Source organism: Macrotis lagotis, chromosome X (genome assembly GCF_037893015.1).
Source record: "Macrotis lagotis isolate mMagLag1 chromosome X, bilby.v1.9.chrom.fasta, whole genome shotgun sequence".
In the NCBI taxonomy this organism is placed as follows: Eukaryota; Metazoa; Chordata; class Mammalia; order Peramelemorphia; family Peramelidae; genus Macrotis; species Macrotis lagotis.
In genome coordinates this window covers 646,628,252-646,648,608 of record NC_133666.1, presented here as the reverse complement: position 1 = coordinate 646,648,608, position 20,357 = coordinate 646,628,252, and the positions used below count along the sequence as shown (strand labels likewise).

The following is a 20,357-nucleotide window of genomic DNA, read 5'->3' as shown; positions in this document are numbered from 1 at the left end:
AGTCAGGGAAGAGAGGGAGGCAATCCTCATAGTACTTGGTTTTTGTTCAAACACTGTTACTCTTCCTGTGTGGATTTCTTTAGCCATGAGAAAAGGGTGCAAGAAGGAAGGAAACACATTTGGTCAGTGTTTATACTGTGGCAAGGCCTTGTGCCCAACACTTGATTCTCATCACAACCTTTAGTGGTAGGTCCTAGTTACCTTATTTTATACATGAAGAAACACAGCAGAAGGGGAAATGATTTTCCCAAGCTTTTACCTAGAAAATATCTAAGAAGGGATTTGAACTCATGTCTCCTTTTCCTCTAGACCCAGTGTTCTTTCTACTGTGATCCAAGTAAATTTTGGCCTTAGAGAATTAATCCAAAATCCTCTCTACCCACCCCAATTCAGCTGAGAAATTGGTATCGTTTGGACTCTGAATGAGGCAGGGTCTGCCTTCTATTTGTGAACTTCAGTGTCATTCTTCCCAGGATGAGGAAATGAGAAATGGTCTTTGAGATCACTGTTTCTTCTCTATCCTGTTAACCTCTGATTTTGACATCTGGCAAAGAATTCAGTGTTCCCAGACATGGGTTCTGTAGATGGGGGTGGAGTGGCACTGAACTGATTTCTTCCCTTTAAAATGAAATAAAATTGGTTTGCGTTTTCACAAAAAAAAGATTTGAACTCAGGACCTCCTGACTCCAAGGCTGGAGCTCTGTTCACTAATTCATCCAGCTGCCCTATAACTGAAATTTAAGGGCCCCCCCAGTTCTGACATTGTGTGTTCTAAGGGCTCTGCCAGCTCTGATATTCCTTATTCTAAGTCAACAGAGAACATCAGAGATGGGAGATACTAGACAATTGAAAAAGACAGATTAAAAGCTGAGCTGGGGGATCTTGAGCTCTTTGGGGTATCTCCACCACTACTGCTCCTACTGCTCTCTGCTACCATCTGCTGGTCTTTCACTCCTTTGCAGAGTCTTTCTTTGAGGGAAAAGGGACCTTGCCAGCTCTTCACTCAACCCCCCCTTTTTTGTTGTTGGGGAGGAGAGAAGAAGAAACAACATTTACTTTTCACAACCATCTCAAAATACATTATTTAATTTACCACCAACTTTCCTTCCAGGCTCTCGAACCCAAAGTCATCTTGGACTTCTCACTCTCTCTCCTACTCACCATTCCCAATATTCAAGCTGTTGTCAAGGCCTGATAACTGCACTTTTGCAGCATTTCTTGAATACCGCCCCCCCCACAGAAACCTAGTTTAGACCCTCCTCGCCTTGTCCCTTGATCATCTATTAACCATAGAATCTATGGCTCTAGTCACTGTTCCATCCTAGGCTGCTTGGAAAGTAAAGGACACAGACACAGAGCAAAGCATAGCCACTGACAATGAGACAGAAGAATGGTTAAGTAGTCGTGGTATGTGAATGAAGAGGAATAGCTCTTGATCTTAAGAGATGAAGAATTATGGGAAAGCATGGGAACACTTAGCCAACGATGCAGTGATATCAGTAGAACCAAGGAAATGATACAAAATTACTTCAGCCACATAATGACACACTTAACCAATGATGCAGTGATGTCAGTAGAACCAAGGAAATGAGATCCACAATGACCTCAACAACATAAATAGAAAGGAAAAACGGATATGAAATTGAATTTTGTGACACTGTTTAATTATAAGGGTCAAACTTGGTTCCAAAGAAGAGGAAAAAATGCTCCTCTCACCCTCCTGCCCCATTTGCCAAAGCAAGAGTTATAGTTGTGGGATGCTGCATAAACTTTCAACTCAATTGGTTTTTTTGCTTAACTTTGTTTAGTTTTTCTTCTCTTTCTTCTCTGAAAAGAGTGAGTCTCCAGAAAAAGAATAGAGAAGGGAATGATTTAGAAATGAAGGTGATATAAAACCAAAAGAGGTGATTTTTCTTAAAAATCAGAACTTTGATTTGGTATAGAGAACTTCCAGGTGAGGAAATTTCCTTTGACAAATGCAGTCAGTAATTTCTCTGTAATTTCATAGGTTTAAAGCAAGAATTATTAACTCTGGATCCATAGATTTTTTTGGGGGAAGGGGGGAATCTGTGAATATGTATGAGAAAAAAATTTTATCTTTATTTTCACTAACCTCCAAATGAAATTTAGCATTTCCTTCTTTTTTTTTTTAAAAGTTACTTTGAGGAAGGATTGATGTAAAAAAGATTAAGAACATTTCCCTAGATTAAAGAGGTGCCTAGGAAACAGATTAAGTGATTTGTCCAGGGTCACAAAGCCAGTATGTGTCAAAAACAGATCTTTTCCCCCCAACTAATCAACATTTATTTTGAGTATTTTGAGTTTTACAATTTTTCCCCTATTCTTGCTTCCCTCCCCCTCCCCCTCCCCCATAGAAGGTAATCTTGTTATTTACATTGTTTCCATAGCATATAATGTGTTGATCTAAGTTGAATGTGATGAGAAAGAAATCATATCCTTAAAGAAGAAAAAGTAAAGTAAAAGAAATAGCACTTACATAATGAGCTTTTTTTTTCAAAATTGAAGGTAGTAGTCTTTCGTCTTTGCTCAAACTCCACATTTCTTTCTCTGGATACAGATAGTATTCTCCATCACAGATATCCCAGAATTGTGCCTGATTGTTGCACTGATGGAATGAGCAAGTCCATCAAAGTTGATCATCACCCCCATGTTGCTGTTACGGTGTACAGTGTTCTTCTGGTTCTACTTATCTCACTCAGAATCAGTTCATGCAAATCCTTCCATGCTTCCCTGAATTCCTGAACCTCCTGGTTTCTAATAGAACAATAGTGTTCCATGACATACATATACCCCAGTTTGTTAAGCCATTCCCCAATTGAAGGACATTCACTTAATTTCCAATTCTTTGCCACTACAAACAGGGCTGCTATGAATACTTTTGTACAAGTGATGTTTTTACCCTTTTTCATCATCTCTTCAGGGTATAGATCCAGTAGTGGTATTGCTGGGTCAAAGGGTATGCTCATTTTTGTTGCCCTTTGGGCATAGTTCCAAATTGCTCTCCAGAAAGGTTGGATGAGATCACAGCTCCACCAACAATGTATTAGTATCCCAGATTTCCCACATTCCTTCCAACACTGATCATTTTCCTTTCTGGTCATATTGGCTAGTCTGAGAGGCGTGAGGTGGTACCTCAGAGATGCTTTAATTTGCATTTCTCTAATAAGTAATGATTTAGAACAATTTTTCATATGACTATGGATCCCTTTGATTTCCTCATCTGTAAATTGCCTTTGCATGTCCTTTGACTATTTGTCAATTGGGGAAAAGCTTGTTTTTTTTGAAAATTTGACTCAGATCTCTGTATATTTTAGAAATAAATCCTTTGTCAGAAATACTAGCTGTAAAAATTGTTTCCCAATTTACTAGATTTCTTTTGATCTTGGTTACAGTGGTTTTGTCTGTGCGAAAGATTTTTAATTTAATGTTATCAAAATTAACTAGTTTGTTTTGAATGATGCTCTCTATCTCTTCCTTGGTCATAAACTGCTTCCTTTTCCATAGACTGACAGGTACACTACTCCTTGATCATCTAGTTTGCTTATACGTGATTTTTTTATGTCTAAATCCTGTATCCATTTTAATCTTATCTTGGTATAGGGTGTGAGATGTTGTTCTAATCCAAGTTTCTTCCACACTAACTTCCAATTTTCCCAACAGTTTTTATCAAAGAGAGAGTTTTTATCCCAATATCTGGACTCTTTGGTTTTATCACACAGCAGATTACTATAATCATTTCCTGCTATTGTACTAGTTTGTTGCACAGATCCACCACTCTATTTCTTAACCAATACCAGACAGTTTTTGATGACTGATGCTTTATAATATAATTTTAGATCTGGGCTAAGCCCCCTTCTTTTGCACTTTTTTCGTTGAATCCCTGGAAATTCTTGACTTTTTATTTCTCCATATGAATTTACTTACAGCTTTTTCTAACTCATTAAAGTAATTTTTTGGAATTTTGATTAGTAGGGCACTAAACAGATAATTTAGTTTTGGTAGAATTCTCATTTTTATTATATTAGCTCTCCCTATCCATGAGCAGTTGATGTTTGCCCAGTTATTTAAATCTGATTTTTATTTGTGTCAGAAGTATTTTGTAACTGTTTTCAAAAAGCTTTTGAGTCTGCCTTGGCAAGTAGACTCCCAGGTATTTTATATTGTCTGAGGCTACTTTGACTGGAATTTCACTTTCTAGCTCTTTCTGCTGTATCTTGCTAGTCATATATATAAATGGTGAGGATTTATGAGGGTTTATTTTATATCCTGCGACTTTGCTAAATATTTAATTACTTCTAGTAGTTTTTTAGATGATTTTTTTTTGGGATTCTCTAGGTAGACCATCATGTCATCTGCAAAGAGTGAGAGTTTTGTCTCTTTCTTCCCAATTCAAAGGCAGATCTTGATCCTAAATCCTACTAGTTCAAACACTGACTCTCTATTCACTAAGCAAAGAAAGGTACAGGTGAAACAGACTTTAGAGAGAATTTATTGAAGGGGGATGGGGGTGGTCGATAACTATTTTGTTCTATGGAGAAATTGAGGCTCATAGAGGAAAAAGTCTCTTTTTATTTATTTAAGGCAAGGGGATTAAGTGACTTGCCCAAGGTCACAAAGCTAGGCAATTATTAAGTGTCTGAGTTGAAAGTTGAACTCAGGTCCTCCTGACTCCAGGGCTCTATCCACTGCACCACCTAACTGCCCTTGGAAAAAGTGATTTCAAGGTCATGTTCTCAACACGTGGCAGACCCAGTACTTGAACCCAAATCTCTTAAGATGTCAAATCCAGGTTCTTTGGCACCAGATCTGCAGGGACAAGCTGCTAGATCTGAAATCTGCTCCCCTTTGGTTCTCTTATCTTGGGGTCACCTCCATTGCCATCTGGGATCCGGTGAAAATGGAGCCTGTGGGCTTTGCTCCATTCAGAGACCAGGATCAACGTAGCTTAGCAAAGAATTACCTGTTCCTAACATTAAGCTGTGGGGATCCTGTTTCATATTCTTTCTCCAGGTAACTGACATCCTTCCTGACCCCATTTTCCTCTTCCATATGACTCCTGCACCTGTCTCAGGTGCACTTCCTCTTTTTCTCTATCTCAAGATGGGTCACTTAGCTCTCATTAAAGTGAACTGTTGGATGGCCTTAATGGACTTGCTCATTCCATCAATGCAGTAATCAGGGACAATTTTAGGGGATCTGTGAGAAAGAGCTGTGGAGTTTAAACAAAGACCAAAACTATTTTACCTTCAATTTAAAAAAAAAGTTGCCTTATATATGACATAATTTTGCTATTTCTAATATTTTATTTTTTCCTCAAGGATATGTTTTTTTTCTCTCAACACATTCAATTTTGATCAGTGTATAGTATGGAAACAACATAAAGATTATCAGATTGCCTTCTGTGGGGGAAGGGAGGAGGGACGTGAGGATGGGGGAAAAAGTGTAAAATTCAAAACCTTACCAAAAAATGATAGGTAGAAACTACTATTATATATAATTGGAAAACAAAATATTTACATAATAAAATAAATAAATGCTACTGGAAAAAAATGAATTGTTGGACCAAGGTTTTTAGGAGAAGATAAAATTGGACACCTTTTCTATTAAGGTCTTCAGTACCTGGCTTAACAATTCTGTTCAAGTGTTTCTTATCTATGTAATTTTGGACAAATCATTTAAGATTAGTTTCACTCTCTGTCAAATGAAGTTAGATTATCAATTAGGCAACAAGGATAGAGGTTTGTACCTAGAATTAAAAAAAAAAAGACCTGATCTTAAGGTCCATTTAAGATCCATTTTTTAGTTTCTCTCTGCCTCAGTTTCCTTATTCTGTAAAATGGGCACAGCAATAGTACTTATCTCACAGGGTTGTTATGAGGACAAAAGTATGTGTAAAGCTATCTGTAAACCTGTTATAATGCTAGCTTTTATTATTCAACAGTTACTTACATGTACCAGTACTGACCACAATAACAACCCAAAAAACCCCCACAAAGGCAAAATGGTCCCTACCCTATACATCCTGACAGGAGGAAGCAATTCTAAGGTCTTTTCCAGTTATAAATACACCCACTTTCCTTGATACCATCCAGAAGCACTTCGTTCCACTTGGTTATGGACTCATAACTATAGTTGCAATTCAGTAGTAACATTCTTCCAGCTAGTCAATATTTCCAAAATTAATAAAAATTAATCAATTTAATATTAAAAATAAAAACTATTTCCAAATTAAGCAAATAGTTTAAAAATTGTTGGCTCCCATGCTAGACTAAGCTCCTTGAGGAGAGAGAGAGAGAGATTTTCTTTCTTTTCATTAGTATTCCCAATACTAGGTACATTGTAACTGCTTTTTAAATAAGTGTTTTTTTCACTCATTCACTGAACAATCCATTCACCCCTTCACCCTTTCCTTTCCAAGAAGGATAAATATACAGAAGAATGATACAAGGGAAAGCAAGATAGGTGCCAAGAAAAAGTACAAGCAAAGCAGAAAGAGTACGGGATTTGGAGTTAGAAGACCTAGGCTGTCAGGAGACTTGTATGAACTGTTGCAAAGCAAAGCAGGCAAATCCAGAACAATGTACATAGTAACTGCAATATTTATAAAGACAAGTAATTTCAAGAGACAGAAATTCTTTTCAACATAATGACAAACCACAATTCCAAAAGACTCATGATGAAACATGGTCCCCAGATCCACGTAGAAAATTGATGAACTCAGAATGCAGATTGAAACATTTTTTTCTATTTTTTCCTTTTCCTTGCTTTTAAAAACTGTAGATTTATTTTGCATGATTATACCTCTTTATAATGATTCAATTTTTTTTTGTCTTTTTGAAGGGGAAAGAGGAGAAAATTTGGAACTGAAAATAAAATAAAATTAAACTTAATGATGAAAAAAAATAGGCTAGAGTCCTAGTTCTGGTATTTGCCACCTAAACCCTGTTAATTTCCTTTCTCTCCAGTGATGTCATCCTCCTCCTACTCCCCTTTCCCAGTAGAACTCTCTGAGATCAGGACTTTCTTTCTCCTCTATTGATACCCCCATATCTAGCACAGTTACTTAGAAAAGTTAATAAGTGACTTGCCCAGGGTCAGACAATGTGAAAAATGGGATTTCTTGACTCCTAGACCAGCTTGACTCATTTCACCATAATGGACTCAGGGGAACATAAGTAGAAGGGGATGTCCTTGACAAGAACCATATTCTCCTCAGTAGCTACAGCAAAGAATGAAGGACAATTTAGAGAAATTTCATGGTAGTAGGAGAAATGAAGATATTCACAACAGATGGCCTCAATTTTCTTGGTGAAGTATGAAGGGAGCTGATTTGCTAAGGGGATATTTGAGATAGGCAGTGGGCAGCATGAGTCAACGAGGGAAGAATAACAGTATTCTCATATATTTATGGTGGATCCAGTTGGCATGGCTGTGTGACTTCCATCCCTGTTCAGTCACAGGATAGGAGGACCAAGGAATGTAGATGGCAGGGGTGATTTAGCCAGTGTTAATGATAGGACAAAGGAAATTCACATTAATACATTAATATGTTCCTTAGTAAATACTTTAAATCTTTTTAAAATTCTGAATCTATTATCAACAATCACAATAATTGAAGATACAAAGAACAGGAAAAGAGGATTGCGTTAGAAATTGAACTTCTGGTATTTTGTTTTCTAAAAAAAATTTATATCAAACTTGACAAAGTAGTTATAAAATTACTCTATCTGCATCTCTTTGGGTACTTTTTTCTTCTTCCATACATTAAAAAAACACTTTATCAATGCCTTTTTCTCATATTTGTCACTAATCTGCCTTTCCTTCCTTCCCAAATTATGAGGGTAGGTAGATGAGGCAGTAGACTGATTGCCAGGCCTGGGATCAGGAATACAAGTTCAAATCTAGCCTTTAGACACAAGTTGTGTGATTCTGAGCAAGTCATTTAATCTCTCTGCCTCAGTTTCCCCATATATAAAATGGGAATAGCAGTTACCTTCTAGGGTTGCTATGATGATCAAATGGGATAATAGTAAACTTTAACAGAGGGTCTGGCAGATATTAAACACAACATGCATATTAGTTATTATTATTATTATTAAATCAAAAAACCTACCCATATAATATATGCAAACAAACAAAAATGCTGATCATGTATGCTATGCATCTCATTCCTGTCTTTTGGAGTCATGATCAGCTGATGGTTGGTTCTTTAGATTCTATTCATTTTACTTTGCATCTGTCTATAAAAAAACTTTATTTCTCTAAATCTTTCATATTCATCATTCTAATAGCGCAATAAAAATTACTTTGCATCCAGAAAAACCACAATTTGTTTATCCATTTCCAAATTGATGGGTACCTATTTTGTTTCCAGTTCTTTGCCAGTCTCCAGGGATACTTTGAATAATACTATTTTGGGGCGGCTACATGGTGCAGTGGATAGAGCACCAGCCCTGGAGTCAGAAGTTCCTGAATTCAAATCCGGCCTCAGATGCTTAATAATTACCTAGCTGTGTGGGCTTGGGCAAGCCTATTTGCCTTGCAAAAAACCAAAAACCTGAAAAAAAAAGAAAAATACTATTTCTAGCTCTTCTGATCTAATATCTTCATTTTGTGAAACTGAACTCAGAGGGTTAAATGATTAACCCCAGGCTGTACAGCTAAGTAGGAGAACTTGAGTTCAAATCCAGAGGTCTGTGGTTCCATGTAGTTTTTTGAACCAAGTCTCTTTTAATAGGAACAAATTAACAACCAAAAAAACCCCTGGAAAATAGAAAACCTTTAAAAGACTGGAGTGCATTGGCAAATATTTAACAACTGGCTCTCCAAAAATGCTAGATACACATTTAAGCTTAATCCACATTATTGCCATTTTTTCCTTTATTAATTCTAGATAATCAACAAAACAACAAACTAAGCTCATTTTTGTATTTTGCCAATTTCCAAGTATAAATATTTATTCTGAAAATTTAACCATCTGTTCACCAGCTTGGACAATCTGGTCCTATTAGTCCTGCAAAGGACCTTAAGGAATAGCCAAACCCAACTCTCCTATAGCTGTAACCTAAGAACATTTGGAATCAGGACATGGGCTCTACTTACCTACATGACCTTTGGCTTAACATGTCTGGCCTAGTAAACATTTAACAAGTGTTTGTAATTGAGTTATTTCACTGTATCCTTTGCCTCAACATTACCTTTTTTTTAAGGTTTTTTTTTTTTTGCAAGGCAAATGGGGTTAAGTGCCTTGCCCAAGGCCACACAGCTAGGTAATTAATAAGTGTCTGAGATTGGATTTGAACCCAGATACTCCTGACTCCAGGGCAGGTGCTTTATCCATTGTGCCACCTAGCCACCCAAGCCATTACCTTCTAAGGAAGCCTTTGGGCCCCTGGGATAGCTATTGATGTTAAGAAGTTTTTCTTACATCAAACATAAATGTCTTTTTTTTGGGGGGGGGGATTCCTTTCGTGGCTTAATAGTGTCCTTTGGAACCAAGAAAAACAATTTTAATTCCTTGTCCCCATACCCCTCCACAAAAGGCATCTGAAAACTGATTTTATTCAGCCAGGCAGTAATTAGTGCTAACTAGGAATTGATGCTAGCATTATTTGATTTGCCATATCTCCTCATGTAGAAGATGCATCCTTTTTCAAAAAATTTGGGGTCTAAAAACTGGGAGTGTCTTATACAGTGGTTGATTTTTTTTTACTTGTATTTCCCGCTTTTTTGCACTTGTCTGCGCTCATTGTTTTCCATTTGTTACCAGTACATTAGGTTGTTTTGCCATGTTCTACCCAGAAATGGATGAGAAAAGATTTTTATCCAGTGCTGAATTCAAGTTCAAAGTGATCCAGTTTACAAAAGTGAATGGAAATCAGCTGCTGAACCTAAGTTTGCTCCTCCTCCAACTGAGAAAGCAATCCAAGACTGGTTTTGGGCAGAAACCCTATTGAAAATGCCAGCGCCAAAAAAAGACCATGAGAGGCAAGGCAGTCAAATGGCCTGAGTTAAGAGAAGGAAGTGAGGAGATGGATTGAAGAGCAAAGGGAAATTGGAATTTCTGTGTCCACAAAGCTAGTTCAGCATGAGGCAAGAAGACTTGATGAAAAAGAAGTGACTGATTTCAAAGGAGGACACAATTAGTGCTTCAGGTTCCTGAAACAGACTGGACTAAGCATGTGTCCACACACCAGACTTGCTCAGGGAGTGCTTGTGGTAAATCACAGACCGGAACACAGGCAGGAAAGCAGAGCCTCAGCTAAGACAGTGAGTCATCATCAAACACATTTGAGGACAAGCTCATGGATGGGAGTTTTGACAGTGATAAGGAGTTGTATGAATTTTATGATGAATAAAAATGTGAGTTCAATAACATTATGCAATACATCTTTTTTCAAATTTTGGGCCCCCAAATTAAGGTGCATTTTATACATGGGTAAATACAGTAGCTAATTTCCATTAAGATGGAACCAAAGACGAAATTTTACATAAACCTAATACTCCTTAATTGAATTTATCCAGACCTGCCTGTGCAATAGCCCTTCTGGGGTTTAGAGAGTTGACATTTGAACCTCCTTTAGGCAGTCATCCAATCTTCCTTTCTCCAACTTCAGTTTCTCTTGTCCATCCTCAATATGGTTCAAACAGGGTCCTTGGCATCTTTGTTGCCTCTTTAGACACCCTCCAATTTGTTTGTGTCCTGCCTTAGATGCGATTTGCTCAGCCAAACCCAACACTTCAGATGTGGTACAACCTACACATAGCCTATACTACAGTATCCCCTTTTATTCTGAGACAACAGAACTGCCTCCTCCTGCAGTTTGAGATTTCACTAGGCCTCTTGACTGTTATATCCTTGTTGATTCCTACTGAGCTAGCCTACCACTATTTGTTTGTATTATCAAATTGCTATCTAGTTATACCCGCCCCATACCTTATACCTAACAAGTTCAAACATAAACAATGCAAGTTCAGGCCATTGCACTAAGACTTTTGGGACACCCTATATTTATACTAACTTCCACCTCCTGAGATTTGGCTCTGTGTTATAGCCTGATAAAGATTTTATTTGGAATTCTATCTCTCATTTTTAAAGTCTGTATACCAGAATAGCAAAATTTCATCAAGGCAGGTGTTTTCTAGAGCTCAGGGGAACCAGAAATTTATCTTTAGTACTAAGGATTATGTCAAATTTGGCCTGTGATTCTGATCCTTCAACACCAATTCCAAAAGGTAAAAGAAAGAGCTTATGCTTGCTTAACAGATTTGTTTTGTAATTTTATTAGAAAAAAATACACCAAAAAAAAGTATCTCTTCTCTCACAGCTGGCAAGTTATAATGAGGGAAGGCAACTGAGTCCTTTCAGAAATGAAATTATTTCCCTGATTAACTGGAATCACATAGCCCTGTTCAACAGGGCTGAGAAGCCACCAGGATATCTGAATGCAGCCTGGGGCTATCCATCCTGCTGCTGGATGAAGGGGTTTGGGATGGCCTCCATGCCATCTTGAGGGCAAATCAATACTACCGAGGTCCCCCTGCAGACCACCAGCCCCAGCTGACGTGTGTCTTCAGTGAGCTTGTACTGGTCATCAGGATCTGAAAGGCAACCACAAAAGAGGAGCCTAGAGCCAAGAACACTAGCAACATCATGGGGATGCTCTGAGGAAAGCAAATTCTTCTACCAATCTTCATGATTTAACAGAAAATTTTTCCTCCTCTTCCTCCCCCCAAAGCAGAGGAGTCCCTGTTTATCCACTACCTACCTCACAGGACTGCTTCAAGGAAACTGTTTTTGTGCACTGAAGACCCTTACTTCATAGTGGGGATAGGAGCCCTCAAACTAGTTAATCCTGGGAATGGTGTACTATACTTTGGGGAGAAGGTAAATACTTATTAGACACTTGACTCCAAAGGGTTAATAAGAAGACTTTGGGGCCCATTGGACAGCTTGCAGCTAGAAGGGAACACCCTTAACACAGACTGGCTCATGGGGCCTTGCAGCTATAATGCTTAGGGGGCCAAAGGCTGACTTTGAGAATGGTGCCATATGTAAGACATATTCTAAATTGCAAACTGAACCAGGAAGGTTTCATTTATTTTCAAGATTCAATATGCTCTGTGGCAGCCCAGGAAGCCTTGTTGGTTTTTCAGGTCCAATTTTAATCCTGATGGACTAAGCCTATAATGCAAGACAACTTATAATGCAAGAGTCCTATTTGCTAGAAACTTCCAGCTTCCATGGAGGCCACCAGTCTGCACCATGAGAATTGGAGAACCAATTGGATTTACCTGCTCCAGACCCCTCCTCTCCACAGACCCCAATTTTCTTTCATATCTCCAGCTCCTGTGATGGGGAACTTAGGAATTCTTCCAATTGAGCTTGAGAGAAATGGGGAAAGGCTAGTGTAGCCGCAGATCAGTTTGAGGAGCAAGTTGGGCTTGCCATCTGACTTCCTCCTCCCATTCTTCTTATCCCTTAGGCCCAGGAGCATCCCTCAGCATATACTTTCCTGTCCTTCCCCAACTTGTATCTGGGGAGCAGGCAATTTCCATTATACCCTATACTCACAGCTCCTGACTCCCCAGCTTTGACTACTTCTGGAGAAGCCAGGGCTTAAATTATCCTTCCTTTAAATATACTATGCAAAGGTCCTCTGTTTTTAGCACTGTATGGTCAGGCTAATTCTTCTGTAAATTCCCAAACCACTCTTGGACTGGAATACTTCCATGATAAGAGCAAAGATTTCTGTGGCTTCCTTAATGTCAGTTTAGCTTGAGATATCCCAGATGAGTGGCTATAATAGAGATTATATAACAGAATTTAAATCATAGTAACTGAACAAAGGGGGCTCCTGAGTCTAAGGAGGGCTGTCCTCAGCATGTAGGTCCAGGCTAATAGCTGGAAGCATATACTAGTCCCTCATGTTTACAATGGGCTTTTTTCCTTGGCCCCCCTTACCTGTTTTTTAAAGTAAACTTAGAGCCCACTTTCTCATAGGAACTAGAGCTAGAAGGGACCTACAGGTACATACTGCCCCATAATCTAGATAGGATATAAATCAGAATAGTGGGAATGAAAGGGTGGAAAGGGAGACAGCCAAGATGGCAGAGAGCTGTCTGGAAGCTGCCTAAGCTCTTCCCAGTTTTCCTTGGTAACAACATTAAATCAATCCTCTAATTAGATTCTGGAGCAACAAAAAGACAGAGAAACAATTTTCCACTTATTCTTAGGATGACTCCCTGAAAGGTCTGTTTCATTTGAGTAAAAGAAGAGTGCAACCCAACACAGGGTACAGGCAAGTCATTGGGAATGAGTGACAATCAAACTGTATAAAATACCTAGATTAAATCTATGGACCTGACGGACCTGGTTGAGTTCATCCCTCTCCTTTTTCCTCTCTTAAGGGAGAAATTAGGAGTATACTTACAGCCATAACTTAAAATATCCAATGAATGAATTAGCAACTACAGAATATATCTACATTTCTGAACATTCCCAAGAAAACCTACTGCTAAAGTTTAATGGATAATGAATGACTGGGTCCCAAATAAAGTGATCAGAAAGAATGGTCAATTGTATAATTAACAAAAAGTACTAGATTCCTAAATAAAATGACAATTTTAACCCGTCAGATTTCACAACAATCAAGCCATAAAGTCTTACCCACCTACCTCTCATATATTCAATGGTGCCATCAAGTACTAGATTGAGCAGAGGGTCAAATCCTTTTAAGATTCCACTGGCTGGTAAAGATGAATCAGAAAGAGGAAAATGAGAATTATCATTTCACAAGTATATAAAATACATTAAAAGTAACATATAAGCTGCATTAAAAAAAACCCTCAACCTCAGCCCCCCCCCCCCCCCCCCCCCCCCCCCCGCCAAACCCAGATCTTCCTACATAGGTACTGGCATTCAAGGTTTTCTGCCTGCTTCCAACCTTTCCAGATTCATCCTGTTTTTTCTTCCCTTCAGCCAGTCAGGATAACTCTGCATGGTGCATTTTTGTACACCATCCCTTAACAGATAATCCCTTCTAGTCCCCCTCCATATCCACTGAAAGAGTTTCATCTCTTCAAGGCTAATTTAGGCTCTACTTTCTCACAGAACCTACCATAGGAGAACCATCTAATCCAGCCCCTCATTTTATATAGATAAATAAATTTAGGTCTTGAAAGAGGAAGAGACTTGTTCAAGGTTAAAGCAAAGATAGAATCAGAATCTGAACCTGAGGTTTCCACCTTTTCATCCAGAGCTCAACTACGGCACCATCCTGATCCTCTTAGTAGAAATCTCTCCCCTTTTCAGTTGCCCCTCTTTTCATCATAGCTAACCCATAGCTATTTTTACTGGGTAAAGTCATCTATGCTTATTGTTCCCCTTTTCTTATTATCTACTCAACCCTTTGCAATCTGACTTCTAACTCACCAAACTGAAACTGCTCTAACTCAGGGCCCAAGGATCTCTTAATTGGCAAATTGACTCCACCTTGCTGGACTCTTTCCTCCTCTGGAGGTTTCTGTAACATTGTTTTCTTGGTTCTCCTATGAAGGCTCCTGCCAGGCTCTTGTGATCATTCATCACCCACATCAGGGCAACTAACTATAGTTCCTTTTGGTTCAATGACTTCATTAGTTCCTATGAATTTGATAATCATCTCTCTAGGTAGATGGCATCTAGCTCTCTTCCTCTAATCCTAGTTTTAGTCCTGTATCAAGATTGCCTATTATACATTTCAACTTGTAAGGTCTAGAGAAATCTACAACAGAAGATGTCCCACCCAAATTAACTCTTTATCCTTCTCCCTTTCAAATTTTATTCGAGGGTAACCCCCATCCTTCCCATTACCTAGGTTTGCAACATCAGTGTCATCAAGTCCTTACTCTCATTCAGTCCCTATAACTACCTGTAGACCCTTGTCATCTCTAGACCATCTGGCTCTATAGTCTCTCTCCAAGACTCACACAATCACCATCCTAGTTCATCTCAGTTGGGGACTCAGTTTCAGGTCTCTTCCCTGCACCAATCCTATCCTTTACACACTGCCAAAGTGATTTTTGCCAAAATGCAAGTGTAGTATGTCAAATACCCCTCTTTATACTTAACTCAGTAGCTCCCAATTACTTCTGGGATCAAATACAACTTTTTTGTCATTTAAAGTTCTACATAAACAGGACCCTTACAATCTTTCCGGTGTTCTCCCACATCATTACCACCACATAGTTGATCTTTACTGATAATGTTTCATCTCCAGTCTCTGTGTCTTTCCTAACTCCTATTTCTGGAATCCTGGTTTCCTTAACTCTAAGCAGCCCCCTAGAGCCTTTCTTCAGCTGATGCTTGAATTGGTTGTTTTGTCTATGATTATACAGGTCATCTCTCCTATATTTTTTCTTTCCATCTTTTTTCCAACTGCATGTAAAAATAGTTTTCAACACTTTTTGTAAGATTCTGAGTTCTTTTTCTGCCTCCTTCCCACTCCTCCCCATTACAGGGAGCAATCTCATAAAGTTTATATTTGTTACAAACATGCTTAACATATTTCCATTTAGTCAGTGTGAGAGGGAGGAAAAAAAACAACCTTTGCATCTCTATTTGAATACCAGTTCTGTGAGGGGCAGGGCTTCTTTCTGTATGAGTCTCCCTAGTATGAAGCATAGTGCCAGATGGAGTGGAGGCTTCATAAAGCAAATATGCTTTGTCATAACCTCCCTGGGCCTCATTTCTTCCATATTTGGTCCCTTCCAGCTCTAGATCCAGGCTCTTCAGAACTCTCCAGCGAGATACAGACTATAAATGGACTTATCATCCACTTTACAGCTAGGGAAACCAGGGGACATCACCTACCCAAGGTCACACAGCCACTGAGAGCACCTTCCATTCTACCACCACAACTTCCAGCATACAATTTGGACTGAAGGGGAGAAAAGGAAGTCAAACCTAATTCCCCTTCATATACAACTAGTGCTTCTAGCCCTCTAGTATTTTTTTTAATTTAAGACAATGGGGTTAAGTGACTTGCCCAAGGTCACACAGCTGGGCAATTAAATGTCTGAAGCAACATTTGAACTCAGGTCCTCGTGACTCCAGGGCTGATCCACTGTGCCACCTAGCTGCCCCTATAGTTCATACTTTCAAGCCCTTGTGCAGTGGGAGGGACACTGGGTCTGGGGGCACAAGACTAGGGTTGTTTTGCTATCAATAACTTGAGTAACTGAGTCACCAAATTGCTCTGGGTCTCAGATCTCTTTATTAGTGAAATGAAGCCAGATGATCTAGGATCCTATTGTGTATTCCTAGGGAGCAAAGGACCTAATTTTATCTAAGACCCATTACTTCCCCCAGCATCCCCTAAGACTGGATTTTGGAGTACTGGAGAGTATTACAGTCACACTTAAACCAGCTTGTTGTAGACGATCTATTACAAGACATTTGACATTAGTGTTTGCGTCACAAACTGAAAACCCTGACACAATACTGTAAGTACTCTACTCTGGTAATTGCCTACTGACTAGGTACTTCCCCAATGTTTACTGAATTATCTATTATGATTGTGTCTTATCTAACTATTGTAAATCAAGCCGGTGGGTCAATATAGGATGCATTCTATTTACTATACTAGGAGCTCCAAGAGGATAGGGTTTGTGTAAATTTGTTAAAAAAACATACAGTTGGTGCTTCATGTTTGCTGAATATCATTGCTTTTTTTTTATTTTCACGGTCCTGGAGTACATTTTTTCCACATGGAAACTTCCTGCTTTGGGGCAGCTAGGTGGCGCAGTGGATAGAGCACTCAGGAGGACCTGAGTTCAAATTTGACCTCAGACACTTAATAATTCCCTAGTTGTGTGGCCTTGGGCTACTTAACCCCATTGCCTTGCAAAAACCTAAAACAAAAAAAACTCAACGCTTTGCAGTCATTGGCAACAACTTATCTATAAATTAGATTTTTTATATTTTATATTGGTTTGTCATCCGATGTTTTATTTTATGCATTTAAAAATACTCTGAAAAGGGGTCTGTAGGCTTCACTAGGCTAGGAGGCCTTTCCCCCATCTCCCCTTAACCAGGTGAATACCTTTAACTGAAACCTCCTATTCCTCCTGGAAAGATTTGGTTTGTCCAGGTATTTTCTGTGGGATTCTGGAGGACAGGGGCAGTCTCAGTGCCCGACAATAGTAAAGTTCGCAAGTCCGGCACTAACATCTCATATTCACAGATGAGAATTCCGAGGCGGCGGAGCAGGGGGAGACGATCTGCCCTCGGTTCCCACGGCTGTAAGCATCTGAGGCTGGATTTAAAGGCTGGGCCTGGAGGGGCCAAGGGTCCTTAATTATTTTTTTTTTTTAGGTTTTTGCAAGGCAGTGGGATTAAGTGGCTTGCCCAAGGCCACACAGCTAGGGAATTGTTACGTGTCTGAGGCCGGATTTGAACCCAGGGGCTCCTGACCCAGGGCCCGTGCTCTATCCACTGCGCCGGACCCGGCGGTCAGCATACCGCAGGAGCTTACTAAGGGCCCCGCCGGCTTCCGCTGAAGCAGGTCTGCAACTCCGAGTCCCGGGAGGTCGTGCCGGGGCGGCGGGGGTCCGCAGGGGAGGCCCCCGAACCCTGCCTAAGGGAGGCGCCGGCCGGGCCGAGCTGAGCCCCTGCCCCGGGGGCAGGGGGCCGGGCGAGGCGGGGGAGGGGCCCCGGGCCGGACCACGCGACGGGGTGGGGGCTCTCACCCTCTCGGCCTCCCTGGAACTTCACGCGGATGGTCTTGTCGATGTACTTGGACAGGTCCAAGATGCTCTCCTTCTTCTTCTTCTCCTTGTCCTGCGGAGAAAGCACAGCGCGTCAGGGCCGCCCGTCCGTCCGTCCCCCTCCTGCCCCGGCGGCGGCGGCGGCGCGTAACCCCCTCGGCTCACCGCCATGCTGCAGCCGTCAGGCTCCCCTTCGCGTCCGGCCTCGCGCCCTTTCACCTCCCGCCGGAAGCGTCGAGGAGGCGCTTGCGCAGATCGGGGCAGGGGCCCCGGGAGGGGGGGGGCGAGAAGAGGGGGCGCCCGGAGGTTGCTGGGTAACGGCGGCGGCGCGCTTCCTCTCCTTCCCCTCGGCCCGCCGCCATCTTGCTTGCGTCACAATCCGCCTCGCCTGGGCCTTCCTGCCTGCGCTCCGGCCCTGCGGGAGCGTGGGGCGCGTGCGCGGGCGCGGTGGCGGCGGAGCCGCGCTGAGGCCGGAGGGGGCTCCGAGGCTGGGCCCGGGGGTTGCCGGGTAACGTCGGGCGGCCGCGGCTGTGGTGGCGGAGGCCGGCTGCTCAGCGCTGCCCGGGCCCGGGACGGGGCTCCTGGGCGAACATGGCGGCGGCGGCGCGGCTTGTGCTGGGACTCGTCCTCGTAGCCCAGGTGAGGGGGAGCGGGGCCCGGGACGCGGGGCTCCCCGCCCCCACCCCCGAACTTCGCCGAGTTGAGTGGGCCGGGCCAGGACCGGCGCCCCCCGGGAGCCCGGAGGGGGAAACTGAGGCAGCCGCACCCCGCGTTTGTCGGCTTCCTACCCATTCTAAACTTAATAATTCCATCCTATAGCCATGAAGGCAAGTCTGTAGATAAAAGAGCCGGGAAAAGGCCTAAGGCCTGATTGCTTAAAACTAAAAAGCCCTTTGGGACCTTCTGTGGTCCCTCCCCGCGCGCTGCGTCGCCGCTGGCTGGTTGGACTGCTCTCCTAGCTCCTTCCTCCCCCGTCCTGCCTGCCTGGATTCCTACCATCTTTTTAAACTTGTTATTTCCTTCACGTATACGTGAAAGCAAGCCTATAAGAGGTTTCTCCCCAAAATCTTAGCATTTGATTGCCTAAAAACTACCCTGATAATCTGTATATTACGAATGTTTGTTCAAAATGTAGTTTTGCACAAAGCTAACAGTGCCACCCAAAGGATATCCTTCCTACCTCACTGATAACTAGACGACCCTTGAACTCACGTCACTTTGAACCTCTCCATCATTCTAATCTGTGTTATAGATGGGTGCTGCTGTTAATTCTCTTTCTGTAGGGACAGGAGTTGAACCTTTTACACCTTGCACACAGCGGTGACTTCGTAGGTTGTTAAATTGCACCTCTTCCCTTCTTTTACAAGTGGAAAAAACAGGCTTACAATCTATCTCAGTCAGTAAGCATCTATTAAATAAATACCTACTATATCCCCAGACACTGTTTTGCACATATGCGTCCCTTAAGGGGAAAGTCAGTATTTGAAGGTGTCTCCAAACTCCCAAGTACAGTAATCTTTTCCCATACTTGTAATCTGTCTAAAAAGCTCATAATCCCACCCTCAGCTCTCCTAGAGCTTCCAGAATCAGTAATAGCAGTATGTACTAGATATATGCTACTATTTTTATATGTTATTTAGTAAGTTAGTATATGTTAGTAATTTATTTTTCATAATAGTTCTGTGAGGGATATCAGACCAATATGACTATTTTTACAGAAAGGTTGAGCAGCTTGTTTATAGTTATAGAATGGTACTAGCAATCTCCATGGTCAGGACTAGGGAGCCCCTATCCTCAGGGAGCTAGTTCACTAGGAGAACAAAGAGCCCCAAGATACTCAATCCCCAGTGCACGTTGATTTTTTTTTCCCCCTGCCAAATTAGGAGGTTAAACTACATGTTCTCTAAGGACTCTTCTAGCCCTACATCCTTTGGGGATTTATACTGTGATTGTTGAGCACCTTATTCCTGTGACTCATTTATGTTTCTAAACTAGAGTGAGTTAAAATTCACTTTGTTTTGAAGAATTTTCCACATGAGGTGGGAAAAGTATGCAAATTGTAGTCAGAATCAGAGTTCAAACCCTGGGCAAGTTATTTCACTTTTCTGGGACTCAGTTTTAGGGTTTTTTTTTCCCTTAACTATAAAATGAGGATATTGAACTAAACAACCTTTGAATCCATAATCCTGTGAACATCTTTGATAACATCTAAAATGATCACATGATTTCACAAAAACATGGCTGGGAGTCATCATTTGATGGACTGTAGTTTCAACCTCCAGACTCTACTACTAATCTAAACAAATTCTTTCTGGAATTGTAGTTTCACTGAGTCCTTTTGTTAGTTATGCTAGTGATTTGCTTTACTGGGGTGAAAAACAGTGTTCTCTAAAATCCAGTAAAAAGGGGCAGCTAGGTGGCACAGTGGATGGAGCACTGGCCTTGGAGTCAGGAGTACCTGAGTTCAAATCTGACCTCAGACACTTAGTAGTTGCCTACTTGTATGGCCTTGGGCAAACCACTTAACCCCCATTGCTGAAAAATCTAAAAAATAAAATAAAAATAAAATAAAATCCAGTAAAAAAAAT

At 41.0% G+C, this 20,357-nt stretch overlaps 2 protein-coding genes across 7 annotated transcripts in view; one reads left to right on the top strand and one right to left on the bottom strand.

Moving 5' to 3' along the window:
* Positions 1–9,660: 9,660 nt before the first annotated feature.
* Positions 9,661–18,110, bottom strand: LSM7 (LSM7 homolog, U6 small nuclear RNA and mRNA degradation associated). Its single transcript, XM_074204618.1, has 4 exons — positions 17,935–18,110; positions 17,752–17,842; positions 13,699–13,770; positions 9,661–11,622 (listed from the first exon to the last, which is right to left on the bottom strand). The coding sequence occupies exons 1-4, from the start codon at positions 17,938–17,940 to the stop codon at positions 11,480–11,482; spliced, it is 312 nt and encodes a 103-aa protein (XP_074060719.1). The 5' UTR covers positions 17,941–18,110; the 3' UTR covers positions 9,661–11,479.
* Positions 18,111–18,193: 83 nt separating this feature from the next.
* The window catches only part of SPPL2B (signal peptide peptidase like 2B), a 45,924-nt gene continuing 43,760 nt past the window's right edge, over positions 18,194–20,357 (top strand). For 5 of the 6 annotated variants that reach the window (XR_012472104.1, XR_012472106.1, XR_012472105.1 and 2 more), the window contains exon 1: positions 18,194–18,408. Coding sequence is in view for 3 of the 6 variants with exons in the window: in XM_074204615.1 (XP_074060716.1) it covers positions 18,361–18,408 (48 nt within the window). In the remaining 3 variants the exon portion in view is untranslated. The remainder of the gene's footprint in view (positions 18,409–20,357) is intronic. The other variant, XM_074204616.1, reaches the window with a different exon arrangement.